Genomic DNA, 23,380 nt, shown 5'->3' on the forward strand with positions numbered 1-23,380 from the left:
GTGGTGGATCATTGATGTTTTGGGAGTTTGTGAGCTCTAAAGTCATGGGGAATCTTGTGAAAGTTGATGGCAAGATGAATGCAGCATGTTATCAGAAAATACTGGCAGACAATTTGCATTCTTCTGCACGAAAGCTGCACATGGGACGCTCTTGGACTTTCCAGCACGACAATTACCCTAAGCACAAGCCCAAGTTGAACCCCTCCAGCGGTTACAGCAGAAAAAGGTGAAGGTTCTGGAGTAGCCATCACAGTCTCCTGACTTAAGTATCATTGAGCCACTCTGGGGAGATCTCAAACCTGCGGTTCACGCAAGACGACCAATGACTTTGTATGACCTGGAGGCATTATGCCAAGACGAATGGGCAGCTATACCACCTGCAAGAATTCAGGACCTCATAGACAACTATTACAAAAAACTACACACTGTCATTGATGCTAAAGGGGGCAATGCACAGTATTAAGAATTAATGGTATGCAGACATTTGAACAGGGGTCAGTTTATTTTTTTCTTTGTTGCCATGTTTTGTTTTAGGATTGTGCCATTCTGTTATAATCTACAGTTGAATGTGAAACCCATAAGGAATAAAAGACGTGTTTTGCCTGCTCACTCATGTTTTTTTTACAAATGGTACATATATTACTAATTCTCCAAGGGTATGCAAACCTTTGAGTACAACTGTAATTGTAAAATTAAATACCTACAAAATGGGGTCAGTTTATGACTATGGCAATTAATGAACAAGTGTCATCCAACTCCAAAAATAGTATGAGTATGTCTGTCTAATATTAAAAACAATTAGTAAGAAGAGAATATCAAATTAAAAAGACAATTGATTACATATAAGAAGGCATGCACCTTGAATTAAAAATTGTTACTTGACAAAGCCTTTACATCGGCAACCTTTATTACTGAAAGAGACATTTCTTCAGGTAAAATAGAAAATAAAGGGTTGACCCCTTTTTAAATGAATTGGCAGCATAATCTGATTTTCAGCACCACTGACAGAGCTAAATCAACCTGAGACAGATCAACTTACTAGAGTCTGACGTTCAAGTTCACAGGGCAGTGAAAAGGACACAAGAATTGAATGTTGTGAACTATGCTGCAGAAGTACTGTTACTTTTTTAAAGTCCTTATCTACAACTTGTCATCCACTGATTCATTGAATTGGCTAACTAATTCAAGCCTGCAATAAAAGTGAATAATCAAACATAGAAGTATTATAGGTATTATTGGTTTTTATTGTAATTCATATTAAAGTATTGCTTCAACTAAAAACCTTGTTTCTTCACCTTAATAATTGCAATGTTGATATGTCTTGTAAATGCTATGCATGACTCCAGCCATTATGTTGACAGCTGCAACGCCTTCTACCCAAGTCAATTGGGAACCTATGACATTCTGTAGACACATTACACTGCAATATATTAGTATACAGAGTAGTTTAGTGCCAGTATTATTGCATTTAGTTCAAGTTCATGAGAACTCACACCACATTTAACTTGTGCACCATCGTCCACCTTAGAACGAAACAATTGCACTGTTCACTGCACTAATATATGCAGTTGCCTCAATTTGCTGAAGCCAGCTAACCAAACAAACAGCCTTCCCGCCTGCTCCAAGTTGTCCGCATGGTCCTAATGCCTGGCCAATATTAACGCTTAAACATATAAATGTTGCTTTATGTTGCCAAATACATCGATCAGCCATAACATTATGATAAGTAAATAACACTGACAAGTGAATAACACTGATAAGTGAATAACACTGACAAGTGAATAACACTGATAAGTGAATAACACTGACAATCTCATTATCATGGCACCTGTCAGTGGGTGGGATATATTAGGCAGCAAGTGAACATTCTGTCCTCAAAGTTGATGTATTAGAAGCAGGAAAAATGGGCCAGCATAAGGATCTGAGCGACTTTGACAAGGGCCAAATTGTGATTGCTACACGATTGGGTCAGAGCATCTCTAAAGCTGCAGCCCTTGTGGGGTGTTCCTGGCTTGTAGTGGTCAGTACCTATCAAAAGTGGTCCAAAGAAGGAAAAGCGGTGAACCGGTGACCGGGTCATGGGTGGTCAAGGCTCACTGATGCACACAGGGAGTGAAGGCTGGCCCATGTGGTCTGATCCAACAGACGAGCCACTGTAGCTCAAATTGCTGAAAAAGTGAATGCTGATACAGATAGAAAGGTGTCAGAACACACAGTGCATCGCAGTTTGTTGTGTATGGGACTGTGTAGCTGAACACCAGTCAGGGTGCCCATGCTGACCCCTGTCCACTGCTGAAGAGCGCCTACAATGGGCATGTGAGCATCAGAACTGGACCACGGAGCAATGAAAAAAGGTGGCCTGGTCTGATGAATCACATTTCCTTTTATATCACGTGGATGGCCGGGTGCGTGTGTGTTGTTTACCTGGAGAACATATGGCACCAGGATGCACTATGGGAAGAAGGCAAGCTAGAGGAGGCAGTGGGATGCTTTGGACAATGTTCTACTGGGAAACCTTGGGTCCTGCCATTCATGTGGATGTTACTTTGACACGTACCACCTACCTAAGCATTGTTGCAGACCATGTGCACCCTTTTATGGCAACGGTATTCCCTGATGGCATTGGCCTCTTTCAGCAGGATAATGCGCCCTGCCACAAAGCAAAAATTGCTGAGGAATAATTTGAGGAACACAATAACGAATTCAAGGTGTCAAATTCCCTAGATCTCAATCCAATCAAGCATCTGTGGGATGTGCTGGACAAACAGGTCCGATACATGGAGGCCCCACCTCACAACTTACAGGACTTGAAGGATCTGCTGCAAACGTCTTGGTGCCAGATACCACAGCACACCTTCAGAGGTCTAGTGGAGTCCATGCCTCAATGGGTCAGGGCTGTTCTGGTGGCAAAAGGAGGACCTACATAATATTAGGCAGGTGGTCATAATGTTATGGCTGATCGGTGTATGTGTCATATAGACTACCTGATGTAGCCAATGAAAATACTACATGTGGACCAAGGACACAGATAAGTAGCTAGTCAACTTGTTTTTGCATCTATGCATTGATTCCAGTCCAAAACTCTTCCTCCACTAATTTGGCTGTAGATGCCAATGTCAAATGAAGTGTCATGTAAATTATTATGTAGAATTACACCACTGATGATCGAGTGACCTCCAATATAGATTGTTTTGTGCCATAAAGTGGAAACTCTAAAATGAAATGAAACACTAGATGGATGGGCACACTATTAGAACTGATATGTTTTTTTTAATGTTTTTTGCACAATTATTGCTTTTGGATATGTGTCTGGTTTTGGTATTTCCCACCTTCGCGATCAATCAAAGCATTAAATGCACAAAAACATATCTAAAGAAAATGTGACTTCTACCCGTTTGTCCACACAGCTAATGTTACATTTCATTCCCCCTTCTCATAAACATAAACAATTTAGCTGGATAGTTATCACCTCTTTGAAACTTAGCGATTGGTTCACCGAAGTTAAAGTCATGCGTATCAGGACATCAACATTTTGGTTTGGAAGAGAACAGTGTGAGAAAAAACTGCCTTCTTATTACGGTAGACTCCTGGTACTTCCTTTAGTATTTGTTCATGTTGTCTGACTGCTGCTGGTAAAATGTTATTTGTCAACTTCTTTCTATTGCCAGCTATTTTCAGGTAGTAATAAACATTTGTGACAGTCCTTCTAGAACATTTTGTTCTGTCTGAATGACACTTGTAAACAAAACTGAAATTAATATTGTCAGAACACTGGTTCTACTAAAATGCTTCTCAGTTCAAATGAAGTCAAACCAGAGGTGAATAGATCTCATGTTGGGTTGAATAACTTCACAAAGCCTCCCATCCACATTAATTCAGGATAATGTGTGCTTATACTGTGAGCGGAGCTACCATGAATTAAACATTAGTGTAGTGGATGTTTTATGGGGTGCATGCCTAATTCACCTTTTCCTCAGGGCAGTGGTGGGACTTGGGACTTCTGCCAAAGCCTCACAGAAGACCTACAAAAGGATCATATTCTATTACAAAATCATGTTTTGAATAATTTCGAGACTTGATCTCTTCTTTCACCACATGTGAGCATGCATTCTAATTGGTTTTTGAACAGTAGTTTGGAGAAAAGAAACTTGAGTTTGGTCCAAAAGCAAAATGAACACTCAAACATGATAAACTTATTATATCCACAATGCACCTACCAAAATTTAATATACTGAGACAGTGAATAATGTTGTTTTTCTTTGGTTCTTCACAGAAAACATTTATTTAATTTTGAAATTAAAGAATTTCCAAATGTAAAGGGACAGATTAATATTATGTCCAAATAAATCACATGTTTACTATTTGATCACAGATCTTTACATGCAATAACTGTCTGAACTCTGTAAACCATTGACCTCATCAGAAACTCAGTGTTTTCTCTTGCAGATGAATCTGGAGATTAACAAGGCCATTGAAAATATTGGACTTCTTGGCCCCGAAAAACTGCCTAGTCGTTATGACAGGGTGTTTGGGGTCATTGTCTTCCTATATGATGAAGTGCCATCTACTGAGATTGAAGGCATTTGCTTGTACTTTATCAAACAAGAGGATTCTGTGTTCTTCAGACTGTACTCTGTTGGCGGTTACATCTTCATTAGATCAGTGAGCCAGTTCCAGTGTCAGCCATACATGTCCACACCATGATACTCCTTTTACCGCATTTCACACATGAAGTGGTATGCTGTCTCTTGCCAATGTTGTGGTTCATGTTAATCTTTTCCTCATCTGTTCACATATTCCATAACCTTTTAGGTTCTTGTAGGTACTTTTTAGCAGACGATAACCTGGCCATCTAGTTTTTGAGGATGACTTGTGGTTTCAGCTTGCAGTGTTGCCTCTGTAGTTCAGCTGGGAAGTCTTCGGTGGATAGTACAAATCCATGCCTACAGTACCTCCTGTTCCTAATTGTTTTTAATCCACTCTAGAGGTCATTCCTTGTCCAACCCGCCTGAGTTTACCAGTGTTTACCTTTTTTATCACGTTTCAAACTGTTATTTTTAGTAAGCTTTAGGTTTTGGCTATGTTTCTAGTCAACCTTTTCAGGATTTTTTAGACTCATACTGGCTTCCTTTGACTTTTTATTCATTTTACTTTTATTTATAAAGGGAAGTTCATCTGAGTTTCGTATCTCTTCACAGTTGAGCTCTGTCCTACAGAAATAGGAAAGAAAAACAAAAAACATACTGAAACACACAGATATGAGTCACACACACGTTAAGAAAATCAATCACATTTAATGGTGGAAAGATCATTTAACAAACATTTGAAATGCCTGCACTGACATAAAAGTAGCCTGTAGAACATGACAAACACCCTGCAATGTTTGCTTAAGCTTTTCTCAGTCGCTTCGGTACATTTCTCAAATCATCCTTAACATTTGCAAACCAGCAAGTGCATTTCTCGAAACAATTCGTACAAACAGCACCACACAATTGATTACCTGCAAAAGCCTGGAACTTGCTCAACATCCTTAGTTTATCTCTCAAAAGTAAATATTTATGTGAGTGAACATATCAGTGCCATCAGAATGATAAGTCCTTGTGTCATTGTTCACAAACAAGTTAGACAAAATGCTTAGCTATGTTGTCAATATAACAGTGTACACAGTAATTATTTTCTGATGTAAACTATGCCTCTGGTTTTGATGACAATGATTGGAAATGCACAAGGCGGCACAGTGTCAACAGTACAAAGTTACACATTACTGTATGTGGGATATTGATTGCAACAGATTGGAAAGGATTCACATTTATGCTTTTTATGTTGGGCTGTCAACAAATTACAGTACAATGTCATTGCGATACAGAAAAGAAAAAGACAAGACTCTTTTACAGCAAAAAGGAAAAAAATACAGCATGAGCTAGTTAAACATAGGAAACACCACTCGGGCAGAACTGTACATGCAACACTGTATGGGGAATTACATTGCAGTCTTTCTACACCTCCTGGCGTCCTGGCCTGTCGAGCCACAGATTCTCATCCACATCACAACAGATACATTCCCTTGCAATGCAGCGTGGAAATAATCTCTTGCAGTGTCTTATCCAACCTCTGCAGGTATCTGCTGTGATGTCCTCACATGCTGCGTCCATGACAGCCTGCAGGGTCATCTAAGTATGTGGCTGAGTATGGAAAATACAGCTCCGGAAAAAGAGAACACCACACCTTTTTCTTTCCTTTCCTTTCCAAAAAAGTAAGAAAGGAAGGTTTTGAGTGAGGAACAGAAGGGTTAAAATTAAGAGACCACAGCAAATTGAAACCTTCCTTTTCAACTTTTTTGGAAAGGAAAGAAAAAGGTGCAGTGGTCTCTTAATTTTTTCCGGAGCTGCATGATTGACAGATTAACTGTCAACCATTTTGCATTTAATGACTTATTCAATGAACTAATGCCTAGATGTTTTGGTAGGGAAGACTATTCAACAGAAAACCAGTATAATATATTTTGATCAACATGACATAAGCAATTGATAATGTAGGAAAAAGCTGACAATTTAACAATTAATTGCATGAATGTACCAAAGCAATGGAAATTTTTTTTCGAGAATTTCAATTGTGATCTGAGAAACGCACCAAAGCGACTGAGGACTAAAAACTGAATAAGCTGGGATCATGAGGTAATTCTGAAACAATAAATTGTATTGATAGCCTTTGACATATCAATAGAACAACAAAGTTGTGGCTCTAAAAGAACTTAACCCAGGTCTAAGACCAGACATTATTATGTTTTTGTGATATTTACAAATGTGTCCAGAATTTTTGCAATCCAAGACAGTTTAGAGATAATTATCAAGGTTTCTTGTACTGATCTATGTAGTGGCACCTGGGCGGTATTCTTTACTTTATGAATGACCCCAGAGATTAATGTTAGATAAAAACATCTGTAAGATCACCAAAAAGTCACTGCAGCAGACCTGGCTCTATTTTCCAGTTGGTAGCTAGTAAAAACATCAACTCCCTTCTGTATGAATAAACTCAGGTAAATAACCTTTATCATTAACACCAGATTATTCATGCATACTTACTAGATTATAAGTTATTTGTCATTCCTTTGTGGTGGTTATGGACGTTTTCTCAAAGAGATATTGTGGTGATTGAAGGCATCAAAATAATTGGTTTTATCAGTTACAAGTCACCTGGTTTTTACTGACACCCCTTTGGTCCACCTGTTGACACACACCAATGGCAGACTCTAAAGGCACATGCACAGCCTCGAATCTAGATTTGACATTGACAGCTCTCGTATGTCTACACAAATGATCCGATGAGACACACCTTACCAGAAACATCATAAAAGCATTAGGCCTATGTAATAATGGCTTACATTCTAAAGGTGGACATGATATAAAAAAACACACTGTTTTAAAATAGTGATAACTCCTTTTCTTAAAGTGAATTCTTCCTGTCAGACAGATCACTACCAATCAGAATCCCCATCAAAATGAGGTTCCAGGATGCAGCTGGTCATTTGTGGAGGCGGATGCACTGCCCTGTTTTTACAGGCTCCACTACTGTAACATGCCACTCAGAAAACATTTTAAATCGATGATGTTTTAGCTAGAAATAGGTTTATTTTCAATAGGAGTGCCCCTTTAAAAATGAATTTCTAAGTAAAATAAAAAGATACATTTGATACAGTCCATAAAAAGCATACCCATGATAACAGAATGGTCAAACAGCTTGCCCTAGCGCATACAACGAAAGAATAAACAACACATATGGACTAACAGAAAGGTCAGACAGATTGCCCTATAGAATACAACTGTATGATTAAACAATGCACATCATGGCAGTAAAGGCACTGAAAAACATTTACACTACACTATGATCACCTGTGATTATAATCACCTGTAATTAACACATGTACATGTCTTATTGTTATCCTTATTTAATTATTCACATTGGAGCAAATCAAATTGGTCAAAAGATGGGTTAGTGTAAACTGACAGGCTGGATAGGACACCAGGGCAGATTAAGCCCTGGTGTCCAAACCCACCTTCAATAAGTAGTCAAAGTATTTGTCTGCATAGTAAATGCTTAAGTGGGCCTCTTAAGTGTATTTTGCAGCTGCATAAATCCCCCAAAAAATCTGCCTTTTGTGTACTGCCTTTTGTTCTGCCTTTATAAAGTTCTGCCTTTTGGGTACCATGAAGGAGTACAACTTTGACAGGCCTGAGCGAGACCTGTCCTACCTCCTGTGGGAATGCCAAGAGGCTGAGGCAGCAGAACAAAGTGCTTTTATGACCTCCACTTTGCCTGCGGTTAGGGAGGGGCATTTTGTTGTGCTGCTCTGTAGGTACGCACCATATTTGGAATGGATGCAGGTTTCAACTGAAAGCCAGTGGAGTGTGCATGAGGAATGGATCGACATTGGAGAAATGTAGAAGGTTGCAGAGTTTTGAAGGTACAAGACAAGTGCTCAGCAACAGCAAACTGCAGTAAAACTGACAAACTCTGTGTTACGGGCAGCCGCGAGTGGGCCCAAGCACACAACAACAGACACAAGCAGTGAAACTCAAGGGGTGTTTTAATGGAGGCTGGATTGGAAGGACTGAGGTCTGGCCGGAGGGGTGAGGGCTGGGCAGATAGGCAGGGCAAGAGGGGTGAGGGCTGGGCAGATAGGCAGGGCAAGAGGGGTGAGGGCTGGGCAGATAGGCAGGGCAAGAGGGGTGAGGGCTGGGCAGATAGGCAGAGCAGGTGGGCTGGCAGGTGGACGGTTTTGAAGCCCGGGTAAGGTGGACCTTGGAACAGAGGAGAAACAAGGTTAGTAGGGAGGAACAAATGCAACGGGTTTACTCAAACTATGGGTTGGAGTGGCTGTGAACGTTACTCCCGAGTAGTGATTAAAAACGATCTAGCGCCGGGCGGACGGAAACCAGGGTGTTTGATGGCAAGCTGACGAGGGAATGAACTGCAGGTGAGGAGAATTGAGGGGCAGTGGAGGAAAGCAAGAACTGGATTACAGGGGGCCGGATCCGGCGCCCAAACATACACAGACAGACAGGAGAGAGGAAGAGACCGGACCAGGCCATGAGGAGGCGGATGTGGAGGAGCTTGACACTCAGTCTCTAGTCCCATAGCAAAATATGTTTCATTAAAGGAAATCTGATTAAAATCTGCATACTTTTCGAGCAATTTGCATCCTCCCAAAAAGACTAGGGTTATGCAGGAACGGAATGTTATAATTTTCAGATACAAATATTAAATGTTGAATAAACATACCTCTCCACATAGAATACCATCTGTATTCAGGACATTTCTATCTGTAAGTTCGAAAATGTTTTGCAAACGAAACTGTCTCTTGTCGCTATAAATAGACACCAGTTAATTTATCGCCAACTCAGTTCAAAGGTATGATAAGTCTATAGATAAAGTCCCCACTCCCAGACCAGTTTAACGTAACTTGCCTAGCGGTATTGAAGACGCGTAATGTCGCAAGTCATGGATCCAATCTATTTGACCAAAGGTATCCGGTCTATGTTTTACATGGTCACACCAAACGAGTCATCTTTCGAACATGTGGAAGATGTCCCACTATACGTGCAACAGGTCAGTTTGTAGTTGAAAATGCTTGAGGTTTGTGTTATGCGATTTTTAACCGTCGACTTGCAGCTCAGTCAATACAAGTGTAAATTGTTTACAACTTAATCTAAACTCTGCCCATTAAAGTATACAAATGTACCATTATATGATATACTGCACCTATGTAAATATTCACATAAATTGTTACAACAACTTGGGAACTATTAAAGAAGGGAAGTATTGAGGACGACGTCTACAGGACTTTGTTTCTTCTGCCTTGCCTAAAAATATTTTATGGGTTAGATATAGATATACAATGTGGAAGTTTATTTGTTATTATCGTTTACGTTATATATGGACATGAATGTTGTCAATTTCCTATGGTTCATATAAAAATATGAAATGACAATAGTTTTCTGATATAATCGCAGTGTTGCGCGTTTATTTCATATTACACGGTATGGGGAGGTGTGTTCTTTTCTGTCCTGTCAGGCATTTTATGGACAATATTCTTTGTCAAATTTTGAGCGTTCGCTTCTTTAGGTTAGGTCTTGACTCAAACACAGCAAACCCATCAATAGTCAACTTTTTATTGTGGCATCTGACTGCATCATAAAGGTTTAATGGCTTCTTAAAACCAACACATGTTTGTTATTTAAGGGATAAACCACACATTTTAACAGGCGTCTATAAACACTTTCTGAAAAGAGAAAAATACTAGGATCAGACCAGCAGCATAATGTGTCTTATCCAGCGTACTGTCATGGAAACCTTATTTACTGCATGTCAGAATTTAATAGGATGTCTGCCATGTGTCACGCCTGTCTTGATGTTGTTTGCTGTTTGTCATCACTTTAAGACCTTACATCTGTGTGAGAATTTAATTGTCAAAACTTTAAAACAAAAGTTGAACTACCTTTATGAAACTAGGTATTGACCCAAATGCAATAGCGCTGGATTGTGTGAATAGAAAGAATCAAACGTGGAATGCTGTTTTAAGGCAGTAAATATAGTTGGTCTCTTTAGTTAGTCTTTAAACAGGAACTGTAAAACATTAGGTACAATTTAATTCCTGGCCAAGTCTCATTGATTATCCAGTTGGGATATGTACTAATTTCAATTAAATGAATTCTAGCCACTACTTCACAACAAAAATGTACTGTGTTTGTCTTTTCCCTTTCACATACTAACATCACTCATCCACAATCCCTATTTGGCAAAATACCAACATCTGTTACACAAATGGCATTTGTCTCACAAGATCTATGTCCAGAAACAGAAATGTATGTTAAACTATTAAAGATCCCCTTGATAATATTATGTAAGCCCAAAGTATGTTATAGCCTCAATAAGACTTGTTTTCATTTGTTCAATTGTTTGGCGTAAAATGCCAGAGTAAACATAGCGTTTGTGAAGGTCAAATACACACTAAGAAAAATCAATTCACAGAAGTCCTAAATAGCCAAAGGTATGTGGAACTAATATACAGTGGGGAGAACAAGTATTTGATACACTGCCGATTTTGCAGGTTTTCCTACTTACAAAGCATGTAGAGGTCTGTAATTTTTATCATAGGTACACTTCAACTGTGAGAGACAGAATCTAAAACAAAAATCCAGAAGATCACATTGTATGATTTTTTTATAATTCATTTGCATTTTATTGCATGACATAAGTATTTGATCACCTACCAACCAGTAAGAATTCCGGCTCTCACAGACCAGGCCCGTCTGAAGTTTGCCAATGACCATCTGGATGATCCAGAGGAGGAATGGGAGAAGGTCATGTGGTCTGATGAGACTCCACTCGCCGTGTTTGGAGGAAGAAGAAGGATGAGTACAACCCCAAGAACACCATCCCAACAAGCATGGAGGTGGAAACATCATTCTTTGGGAATGCTTTTCTGTAAACGGGACAGGACGACTGCACCGTATTGAGGGGAGGATGGATGGGGCCATGTATCGCGAGATCTGAGCCAACAACCTCCTTCCCTCTGTAAGAGCATTGAAGATGGGTCGTGGCTAGGTCTTCCAGCATGACAACGACCCAAAACACAAAGCCAGGGCAACTAAGGAGTGGCTCCGTAAGAAGCATCTCAAGGTCCTGGAGTGGCCTAGCCAGTCTCCAGACATGAACCCAATAGAAAATCTTTGGAGGGAGCTGAAAGTCCATATTGCCCAGCGACAGCCCCGAAACCTGAAGGATCTGGAGAAGGTCTGTATGGAGGAGTGGGCCAAAATCCCTGCTGCAGTGTGTGCAAACCTGGTGAAGAACTACAGGAAACGTATGATCTCTGTAATTGTAAACAAAGGTTTCTGTACCAAATATTAAGTTCTGCTCCTCTGATGTATCAAATAATGATGTCATGCAATAAAATGCAAATTAATTACTTAAAAATCATGCAATGTGATTCTCTGGATTTTTGTTTTAGATTCTGTCACTCACAGTTGAAGAGTACCTATGATAAAAATGACATACACATGATTTGTAAGTGGGAAAACCTGCAAAATCGGCAGTGTATCAAATACTTGTTTTCCCCACTGTACCTGTTTTTTTATTTAGCGAATGCTCTCATACAGAGCAATGAATAGTTGTGAGTGCTTGTGCTGTATTTTTTTTCTGTCTGTTCCACCATGGGAATCAAAGCTTCAATCCTGGCATTGGAAGAACATGTTCTACCTTAACCATGAGGAACCGTGCCTTCCCCCCAAAATGATTTCCCGTTGTGGAAAGCTGTCCAGAAAACAATACAGCCTTGAGGAGGTAAAACAATACCCTGGACTTGAGAAAAAGACAGAATGTTCAGGCCAGAATCCAAAATGATAATCTTTCTCTCTCACTCAGTGGCTTTGGGGGGAGAGCGCTAGCACTCTGAGCCCATTTGTTAGCTGCAGTCTGTCAGTCCTCTGCCAGATGTTGGAGTGTAGCGTGTGATCGCATGTCCCTCGTGATCCTCTCACCCGCCCCAACACACACACGCACACACATGCATGCACACACACATACACAAAGTTGTGTTTTACCATATTTGTGAGAACTTGCTGTGGACAAAAATGTATTGACATTTCCTAAGTCCTAAACTAAAACCTACCACCAACCTGTAAACCTAAACCTTACATCCTAACCTAACGAACCCTAATTCCTAAACATATTTTTATATATTTTAATAGAGACAGTGGGAGAAGATAGAGATTAATTAGCGAAAAGAGCAATGGGCGGGATTCAAATCTATGCTCCAGTTGTGCATGTGCATGTGCCAGGGAGGCAGTGGCTTAGGTCACCTGTGTAGCTTCACTATAGTGCCATCATGGAAACATCTGCTGTCATAAGACATGAAAGCCTATTTGGTACTCTTGTTCCTTTTCCAAGTTGGAGATTTATATTGGGACAACAGTGAAGACAAAAAACTGTCAGTGTTTTTATCACGCTTGCAGATAAATTCATGGTTCTCCTCATTGTGTCTGCAGGCCACTCCGTTCTTCATTGGCTTGATGGCTGTTGAGTTGGTGGTGAGCCTGCTGAAGGATGACGCACCAGTGGCTGACTTTGGTGACTTTGTCACCTCATTGTCAGCTGGTATCATATCCCGAATGCCTGCGTGAGAATACCACAACTTTAACTACACCTTAACCTAGTCTTAAACAATAATGATCATCAATGGAGAATCTCCATAGACTATCTTTTTAGTCCAGGATTAGGTAAAAGAGCCTTGCTCAAGACCACGTTGAGTATGGCTTCTATTTGTACAGTGTTTATTTGTATGCTGTACTGTTAACTGAGCTCCTTAATGTGCTGTGTCATGAGTTTATCTATGTGTAGACTAGCCATGGATCTGAACAGATCTGGAATGTTTTTCCAGGCTTTTTGCAAGAAGTATCGAAGTAACTGGTTACATCTACGTGTGGAACAACTTCCATCTGCTAGAGCTGCCCTGGGACTCTGCCTGGACATGGTGGCTGGCGTTCCTAGGGGTGGACTTCGGCTACTACTGGGTCCATCGCTTTGCTCATGGTATGGTCATTTACCAGGTTTAACCCCTGACCTTGGGTCAAATATACATCCAACATTTAATATTTCAGGTGTGCTTGATTTAGCAGTGTAATGAAATCAATGAGACGTTGGCTTGGTATCAAGAGATCCCAGAATTTTCCACTTCGTAATTAACTAGTGAACACTACTGAATGGCATTTGCAAGGCTTTGGATATCTTTATATCCTTCTCCATCTTTATAAAGTTCCATTAACTTGATACGCAGGTCTTTTGACAGTTATTTTCTGCTCCCCATGACTCAGTATCTAGCCTGGTCAGTGCATCCACGTGAGAGCTTACAAACTCACTGACCATTGACACTAATTGCAATTTAAAAAGCCACAGGTGTGGGACATTCACCTTTAATTTCCATTTTCAGCTGTGTGTGTGAATTTGTGTGTCCGTAACAAGGCCAAAGATTCAAGGGTATGGAAACTTTTGATCAGGGCCATTTGGGTGATTTCGGTTATAAGTCATCATTTCAAAATCAATGCCAAAATTTCACACGTTTTGCCAGGGTAGGCAAACTTACGAGCACAACTGTAAACACGATCACTAATGCAGACTATAAGGTGCTTCACCATGTTGTCTACAAGTGAGAGTTTGGCTAAAAGGATGCAAGCATCTGTGAAGAATGTATTCTTCAAGGAGTGCCAGTTAGGGCTGAGGGCAGTGGAGCCTGGCAGTTGAAATACGTGTTGAGCTATAACGGTGAGCACAGGCTGGACTACTGGAAGAGCTAGGCGACAGGGTAAAACCCTATGAGAAAACATAGTTTATGAATGGAACATGGCACAGGGGTTAAAATGACAGAACTATCTAGAAAGGAAAGTCCCCGGTGAGGAAATCATGGGATGGCCGTGACTACGACTATTCTATTTCATGGATTATTCAAAGCCCCAGAACACTATGCCTTGTTCTCTGTTGGAAAAAAAGGCTGGAGTAGCAGTTAAAAACCTCCTGTTTTCACAATGCTTCCCCACAGCTCCTCTGTGACAGTCCCTCCTGTTGAACCATTACCAAGCACTGACTTTGCCATTCACTTTACTCTGTATTTCCTCTGTCAAAAAGAAGAGACGGACAGCCTCACGGCCTAAATGCCTGAGGACTATGATCATGCTGTTTCTGTGTTGCTATCCCCAAGAGCAAACTGGCTGCCCAGAGCAAGGGCAAGTAATGTCTTCTCAATAAAGATGGCATCAGCAAAGAAAGGCTGAGTTTTAAACTTTCAAAGCACTTTCCATTCAGTTTATAATGAGACCGTCCTTTCAAGTGGATGACATGAGGGGAAACTATGAAATGGTCATAAAACTGTTCAAATCCACATTCATATTTTACAGTTCTTCTAATTACGCTTGGTATTTCCCTGTGGAGAACGTCAATCTGCCTTTTTCACAGCTTTCTATTGTAATTTCAGTTTTTAATCTCACGGTATTGAGATTTATAGGAGATGTGTTTTGAGAGGACAGGATTGTTGAAACAGTTTTGCATGCTCCGTCGATGCAGCTAAATGTGAAATGTAATTTATAGCTTTCACATTTGGTACAACTTGATACATGTTTACCATGGACCATAAGCATTCATTTAGTCAAAAAAACATCAAATTCGGAAATTACAACTGCACTGGTCAAACACTATGTTGGAATTAGCCAGAGATCAAAAATTGGCTGAACATGTTGACCTCCCGGCCTGAGTGAATCAAGACAGAGTAGGTCCTTCTACTGTGCGGAGGGAACCTGCTCTGTCTGCTAGATAAGGGGAAAAGCTTCTGTCCTTCTAACTGTGCAGTCTAGTGGTCAGGCAGAAGATAATTGACTGTGACCCCACAACATTCCATCACCAATAAGTCAAAAGCATGAGAAGAAAATGAAAGTATGTGGAAAAAGTTGAGGCAAAAAACACCTTACCAAATAAACCAAGATATCGCAGGAATAATTACTTAATGCCATTTTAATCAATGGAAAGAATGACGATAACATGTGCAATCACCTCATTGCACTACAAAGGAAATGCGAAATGGTATGGAGATCAATCACCATGGTGAATCTACAAATAAGGTAAAATAGGCCAAATTGCTGCTGGTACATCATTTATGTAACCTACCACTAAAAAACACTTAGTGGGAGAGGATGGTTATTGACCTTTATATACCATGATAAAAACCTGCTCAGTAGAGGTTAACAACCTTCAGTTGACGATAATAAATCTCCTTGGTAGCTTTGTTTACATGTTTTCTATACAGGAAAAGCAGAGAACACTTGTTGAGCAATAAATGCTTGATCACGCAGGTTAGTGCTGACAGAGGCCAAGGCTTTAGCATTTCTGTCATACAGTCTGTTGGTTTAACCAGTTACACTTGTTTAGAAACACAGCTACTGTTTACCTGGGACTCAAACGTCATGCCAGGGCAATATGGACTTTAAACCACTTGGAATTAGATCTGAAAGAGATCTGGAGCAGGGTTTGAAATGCCAGTGATATAAACAAGTTCACAATTAAGAAGCTGCTCACAAACCCAGTGTTGATGCCTCTAAACATGTTGTGTTCATCTTTATGTGTGGGGATAGACTCAGAGAACAACTCTGGTCGCTATTATCGTAGTCCAGTATTAAGGGTCTCTGATTGTAGGACATAGTACTAACATCCCCAGCACAGTAATTACAGTTTTGGTGCGGTTCCAGAACCCGGCTTTCATTGATCCGTCACTATTCTCAACTTTCTCCTTTTGAAGCCTCAGGTAGGACAACATGCCTAAGACATTAAATCTGACAGATGCAAAGGCTTCCTCCAAGTGGGTGTTGCACATTAGCTGTGGAAAGGTATGAAGTCCACGCTATGGAGAGGCTGATCAAAGGACAACACCAGCGTCAGTGAGCCAACTCCATCAACATCACCTTACAACACATGCGGCAGAGATGCTGAGAATGCCAGAGATGCTGAGAATGCCAGTGGAGGATTGTAATGCAACTGCATTACAATCCTCTGGAACTTAATATCTCTATCAACAGACCATCATTTAACCGTTTCCCACGCATGAGAAGATGGCTGATCCAATGGGGGAGTCCTACTCCATTGCTGTGGAAATGGCGTCCTGTCCTCTGGTCAGTTATTATAGCTAGCCTGTATGCTAGATCAACTGTGTAGCCCAGATGATGTGAACGTTTGTCCTTTGTCGAAAATACTGTTGATTACGACCACAATTGAAATCATTCTATGCATCAATCCTTCTACCTTTCTGTTTACAGTATCTATCATTCATCTATCATTGCCTCAAATCTGGCCGTTCAAAAGCATCTGTCCACAGCATCTGTCTGTTCAGGAAAGAAAAAAGATATCCAAAGCCTTGCAAATGGCAGTCAGTACTGTTCACTCACTTAATAAGAAGTGGAAAATTCAGGGATCTCTTGATACCAAGCCAAGGTGAGGTAGACCAATAAAGATTTCAGGCAAAACTGCCAGAAGAATTGTTTGGGATACAAAGAAAAACCCTCAGGAGAAATACAGGCTGCTCTGGAAAAAGACTGTGTTTTTGTTTCAAGGAGCACAATACGACGATACTTGATTTTTTTTTTTGCTGCATGGTCAAGTAGCCAGAAAGAAGCCTTTACTGCGCCAATGCCACAAAAAATCCTGGTTTCAATATGCCCGACAACACCTTGACATGCCTCACAGCTTCTGGCACACTCATTTGGAGTGACAAGACCCAAATAGAGCTTATGGTCACAACCACAAGTGCTATGTTTGGAGAGGGGTCAACAAGGTCTTGTAGTGAAAGGAACACCATCCCCACTGTGAAGCATGGTGGTGGATCATTGATGTTTTGGGGGAGTGTGAGCTCTAGAGGCATGGGGAATCTTATGAAAATTGATGGCAAGGTGAATGCAGCATGTCATCAGAAAATCCCTCCAAAAACAGAAAAGACCCTCCAGTGGTTACAGAAGAAAAACCTTAATATCATTGAGCCACTCTGGGGAAATCTCAATCGTGCGGTTCATGCAAGGAGACCAAAGACTTTGCATGACCTGGAGGCATTTTGCCAAGACGAATGGGCAGCTATACCACCTGCAAGAATTCAGGGCCTCATAGACAACTATAACAAACGACGGCATGCTGTCATTGATGCTAAAGGGGCAATACACAGCATTAAGAACAAACTATTCCAGACTATTGAACAGGGGTCAGTTCCTTTTTCTTTCTTTGTTACCATGTTTTGTTTTATGATTGTGACATTTTGTTATGACCTACAGTTGAATGTGAATCCTATAAGAAAAAAAAATACATGTATTTTGCCTGCTCACTTATGTTTTCTTTACAAATTGCCGATATATTACCAATTCTCCAAGGGTATGCAAACTTTTGAGCGCAATTCTATTTCATTTTTTCCTCTTGGTATTTCCCCCCAAAATATAAATTTCTGTCGACAGACTTTTGGTTCATACATCATGATGAAAAATCCTACTAGGAATGGATTCATGCACACTTATTGTTACCACTATAACGAAGTAAACTTGGAGTCAAGAGATTAACATTTTCTGTGGTCATCCCATTACCTACATTTACTAGGAATGCTGTACAGTAAGCTTGTATGAACTTCACTTGACCTGGTGGTGGTGAAAGTTCATGAGCTTGACACAACTTTTACAATAATGATTGATATCTTGTCTTCATGCAGCCCTGCGTGGACTACCCACACTGTAATTCATTTGAAAACGTTGGTTCACTACATGAACACCTTCACTACTGTTCAAATGTTTGGGGTCACTTATTAAAAATGTCCATTAAAATAACATAACATTTATCAGAAATACATTACAGACGTAGTTAATGTTGAAAAATGCCTATTTTAGCTGGAAACAGCTAATCTTCAGTGGAATATCTACATAGGCATACAACCATCACTCCTGCGTTCCAATGGCACTCATTGTACAGTAGTGTACTATTGTTATAGTGAAGACATAACAGTTAGCACCGCTGAAAACTGTGATTAAAGAAGAAATAAAACTGGCCTTCTTTAGACTAGTTCAGCATGTTCAGAATCAGATTTTGTGGGTTAAATTACAGGCACAAAATGTCCAGAAAAAAAGAACTTTGTTCTGAAAGTTGTCAGTTCAGGGCTCAAAGACAAAGACAAACAGGATACTATGGGCAAGCAGGAACTTAAATAAGAGTCTGTGATCAGGGTCAATAATCACAAAAAACAGGTATCTGTGATGAATGGCTGCCATTCCAGAACATGACAGAGGAGTGGGAGGCCACAGTGCACAACTGAGCAAGAAGAAAAACACATAGAAGTGTCTAGTTTGAAAAACAGTGGCAGCTTCATTAAATAGTACCCGCATAACACCAATCTCAATGTCAGCTGTGAAGAGGTGTCTCCGGGATGCTGGCCTAGGCAGAGTTGCAATAAAGAAGCCATATCTCAGACTGGTATATAAATAGAAAAGACTAAGATGGGCAAAAGGGCATAGACACTGGACAGAGGAAGATTGGAAAAAAGTGTTATGGACAGACAAATCTAATTTTGAGGTGTTCGGATCACAAAGAACAACATTTGTCAGACCCAGACCAAATAAAAGATGCTGGAGGAGTATTTGATGCAGTCTGCCGAGCATGGTGTAGGCGATGTGATGGTCTGGGGGTGCTTTGGTTATGGTGAAGTGAGAGATTTGCACAGGGTAAAAGGGATATTGAAGAAGGAAGGCTATCATTCCATTTTGCAACGCAATGCCATACCCTGTGGACGGCACTTGATTGGAGCCAATTTCCTTCTACAACAAGGCACAGCTCCAAACGATGCAAAAACTATTTAGGGAAGAAGCAGTCAGCTGGTATTCTGTCTATAATGAAGTGTCCAGCACAGTCACCGGATCTCAACCCTATTGAGCTGTTGTGGGAGCAGCTTGACCGTATGTTATGTAAGAAGTGTCCATCAAGCCAATCCAACTTGTGGTAGGTGCTTCAGGAAGCATGGGGTGAAATCTCTTTAGATTACATCACCATATTGACTACCAGAATGCCAAAGGTCTTCAAGGCTGTAATTGCTTCAAATGGAGGATTTTTTGAAGAAAGCAAAGTTTGAAGGACACAGTTATTATTTCAATTAAAAATCATAATGTCAATGACTATATGTCCTATTCATTTTCTATATTTCCTATTCAAACTAATTTGATGTATGTTTTCATGGAAAACAAGGTATTTTCTAAGTGACCCCAAACTTGAACGGTGGTGTAAGTCACAGGTGGCGAACCGGTTCCATGGAGGGCCGTGTGTCTGCAGGTTTTGGCTCTCACCTTGTACTTGATTGACTAATAAGGTCATTAACTAGTTAGGAACTACCCTCATCTGGTTGTCTGAACTGGGCACCAGATTTGACTACAATCATTTTAACAATCATGTTTCATTATTATCACATTAATAATCAGTCAGCAATTTGATAGGAAATGATCCAGCATATTCCAGAGACAATCATGTTTATTACAATTCCTATTCAGTTGTATATAGTTTAAATGGAAGCGTGTTATTGGATAGGGTTGACTTGATGACAGTTCTGTTTATTCTCCTCTAACCATTGTCATTCAAATGCTAGTCTCATCCAAGAACACATAAGCAGTCTCACCAGATATCCTTAACCTCAGATCAGAATTGGTTACCAACTCTTTCTTTTTAACCTCAACAGTTAAGACAGTTTCTTATTAACCAAAAATTTAAAAGAGTTGACACTTCAACTTCTCTGCAGAGTTTCTGCATGCTCATTCAAATCTAATCTACACTCTTTTTTACTATTTACTATCGGAATCTGTTTTTTTTCACTTTGTTACTATTCATACAAATGTGTGTTAATAACGGGGATAAACAGGGATAACACTGCTGATCTCGTTACCATGGCACCTGTCAGTGAGTGGGATATATTAGGCAGCAAGTGAATATTCTGTCCTCAAAGTTGATATGTTAGAAGCAGGAAAAATGGGCAAGCGTAAGGATCTGAGTTACTTTGACAAGGGCCAAATTGTGATGGCAAGATGACTGGGTCAGAGCATCTCCAGAACTGCAGCCCTTGTGGGGTGTTCCCGGTGTGCAGTGGTCAGAACCTATTAAAAGTGGTCCAAGGAATGAAAAGCGGTGAACCGGCGACATGATCATGGGTGGCCAAGTCTCATTGATGCACATGGAGAGCAAAGGCTGGCCAATGTGGCCTGACAGACGAGCTCCTATAGCTCAAATAGCTGAAAAAGAGATATGCTGGTACTGATAGAAAGGTGTCAGAACACACAGTGCATCGCTGTTTGTTGCGTATGGGTCTGCGTGGCCGCAGTCAATCGAGCATCTCAAATCAAATCATAAAATCGAATCAAATCAAATTTATTTATAAAGCCCTTTTTACAACAGCAGTTGTCACAAAGTGCTTTTACAGAAACACCCAGCCTAAAACCCCAAAGAACAAATAAGAGTAGTGTTGAATTTCAGTGGCTAGGAAAAACTCCCTAAGAAGGCCGAAATTTAGGAAGAAACCTAGGGAGGACCCAGGCTCAGAGGGGTGACCAGTCCTCTTCTTGCTGTGCCGGGTGAGATATTAAGAGTCCAATTGGAATAATCAATAAATGCATGTGGGCTAAATCCAGAGTCTATTTAAATTCAGACTAGGTCAGAAATATGACTAGATGGACAAGGACAGGGACAGGGACAGCAATGGGCCCCCCCAAACCAGGTACTCCGCAGGTGTGGACCAGGACCTCATGTCCTCCTCAAGTTTAAAATGGGAGGAGACTGGGAAAATTCAGAAAATGCATTCCTCATATCAACAACAATTTATAGTGGAGAAAGAAAACTTAGTGGGGAAGGCGAACTGACCCAATCCCCCAGCACAATAGTATAGCAGCGTAAGACCTTGGAACTGAGACGGGGGGGTCCGGCAACACTGTGGCCCTACACGGGGGAGGCCCCGGACAGGGCCCAACAGGCAGGAAATCAATCCACCCACATTGCCAGGCATCAACCAAAGGGACACCCACCAACTGCAACCACCCTGAATGAGAGCCGAGTATTGCCAGCAGAGTACAGCCCAATTGCACAAGTGCGCAACAGAGAGACAACAACTAGCATCTGTGGGATGTGCTGGACAAACAGATCCGATCCATGAAGACCCCAACTCGCATCTTACAGGACTTGAAGGATCTGCTGCTGACATCTTGGTGCCAGATACCACAGCACACCTTCAGAGGTCTAGCGGAGTCCATGCCTCGACAGGTCAAGGCTGTTTTTGCAGCAAAAGGGGGACTTACACAATATTAGGCAGGTGGTCATAATGTTATGGCTGATCGGTATAAGAGACTGGAAAAGAATAAGAGACCACTCCTAATTTTACTTAATTCAGCATCTAAACATGTATGGCAGCCATTCCATTCCAGTGTTAAATTCTAACACAGGCGCACCTCATTTTACTAAATCAGGTACTGATTAGGTGAATCGTAGAATTACTTCAATGACATCATGTGACCTACAGAAAGAATGAAAAAAAGAAGCTGGGGTGAAGTGCATGGTGAGGACGGTTCGAAACAGGCTCCTAGGGGCAGGGCTGAAGTCGTGCAAAGCTAGAAAAAAGGCATTCTTCAGTGAGAAGCAAAGAAGAGCCAGGCTGAAGTTTGCAAAAGACAAAAAGGACTGGACCGTAGAGAAATCAAGTAAGGTCATCTTCTCTGACAAGTCAAATGTTCAGCTTTGCCCAACACCTGGTCGTCTAATGGTTAGAGCTGGAGAGACCTACAAGCCACAGTGTCTCGCACCCACTGTGGAATTTGGTGGAGGATTGGTGATGATCTGGGGATGCTTCAGCAAGGCTGGAATCGGGCAGATTTGGCTTGTGAAGGACGCATTAATCAAGCCAAGTACAAGGTTATCCTGGAAGAACACCTGCTTCCATCTGCTCTAACAATGTTCCCCAACTCTGAGAATAGTTTTTTCCAGCAGGACAATGCTCCATGCCACACAGCCAGGTCAATCAAGCTGTAGATGGAGTACCAGCAGATCAAGACCCTGTCATGGCCCAATCTCCAGACCTGAACCCCATTGAAAACCTCTGGAATTTGATCACGAGGAAGATGGATAGTCACAAGCCATCAAATAAAGCTGAACTACTTGAATTTTTGTGCCAGGAGTGGTATAAAGTCACCCAACAGCAATGTGACAGACTGGTGGAGAGTATGTCAAGACGCAAGAAAGCTGGGTTATACCACTTAAAATCAGGGTTATACGACAAATATTGATTTCTAAAGTTAAAACATTAGTATTTTGTTGTTGAAAATTGAATATGAATTTGTTTTCTTTGCATTATTTGAGGTCTGAAAAAAAATGTTTGGGTTATTGTGAACAGTTGCTGTTTACCACAAATAATATATTTGTATTTGGAATTTGGGAGTAATGTCGGTAGTTTACAGAATAAAACAAAACTGTTCATTTACTCAAATACATACCAATGAATAGTAAAACCAGAGAAACGGATAATTTTGCAGTAGTCTCTTAATTTTTTCCAGAGCTGTGTGTGTATATATATATATATATATATATATATATATATATATATATATATAATATACACATATGAGAGTGTAACAGAGTTAAGAAAGTGCTGTAAGCGCAAGGTACTGTAAGGTACTAAGGTTATCCAGTTGGTTCATGGTGTATAGCTCAAATGGTTGGAACAATGTCAAAGATGGCGGTTTGTCTGCAATCAGAGGACTTCTCCTTCGAACCCTTTGTGGGTCAGTCGGATAGCTAA

General features: G+C 40.7%; 1 protein-coding gene across 1 annotated transcript in view; it reads left to right on the forward strand.

The window, feature by feature from the left end:
* Nucleotides 1-9,423: 9,423 nt before the first annotated feature.
* The window catches only part of agmo (alkylglycerol monooxygenase), a 40,508-nt gene continuing 26,551 nt past the window's right edge, over nt 9,424-23,380 (forward strand). Inside the window, exons 1-3 of the mRNA XM_020041536.2 lie at nt 9,424-9,606; nt 13,047-13,177; nt 13,439-13,590. Coding sequence (XP_019897095.2) covers nt 9,487-9,606; nt 13,047-13,177; nt 13,439-13,590 — 403 coding nt within the window. The 5' untranslated portion in view covers nt 9,424-9,486. The remainder of the gene's footprint in view (nt 9,607-13,046; nt 13,178-13,438; nt 13,591-23,380) is intronic.

The sequence above is a fragment of the Esox lucius genome, chromosome 20, assembly GCF_011004845.1.
Source record: "Esox lucius isolate fEsoLuc1 chromosome 20, fEsoLuc1.pri, whole genome shotgun sequence".
Classification (NCBI taxonomy): Eukaryota; Metazoa; Chordata; class Actinopteri; order Esociformes; family Esocidae; genus Esox; species Esox lucius.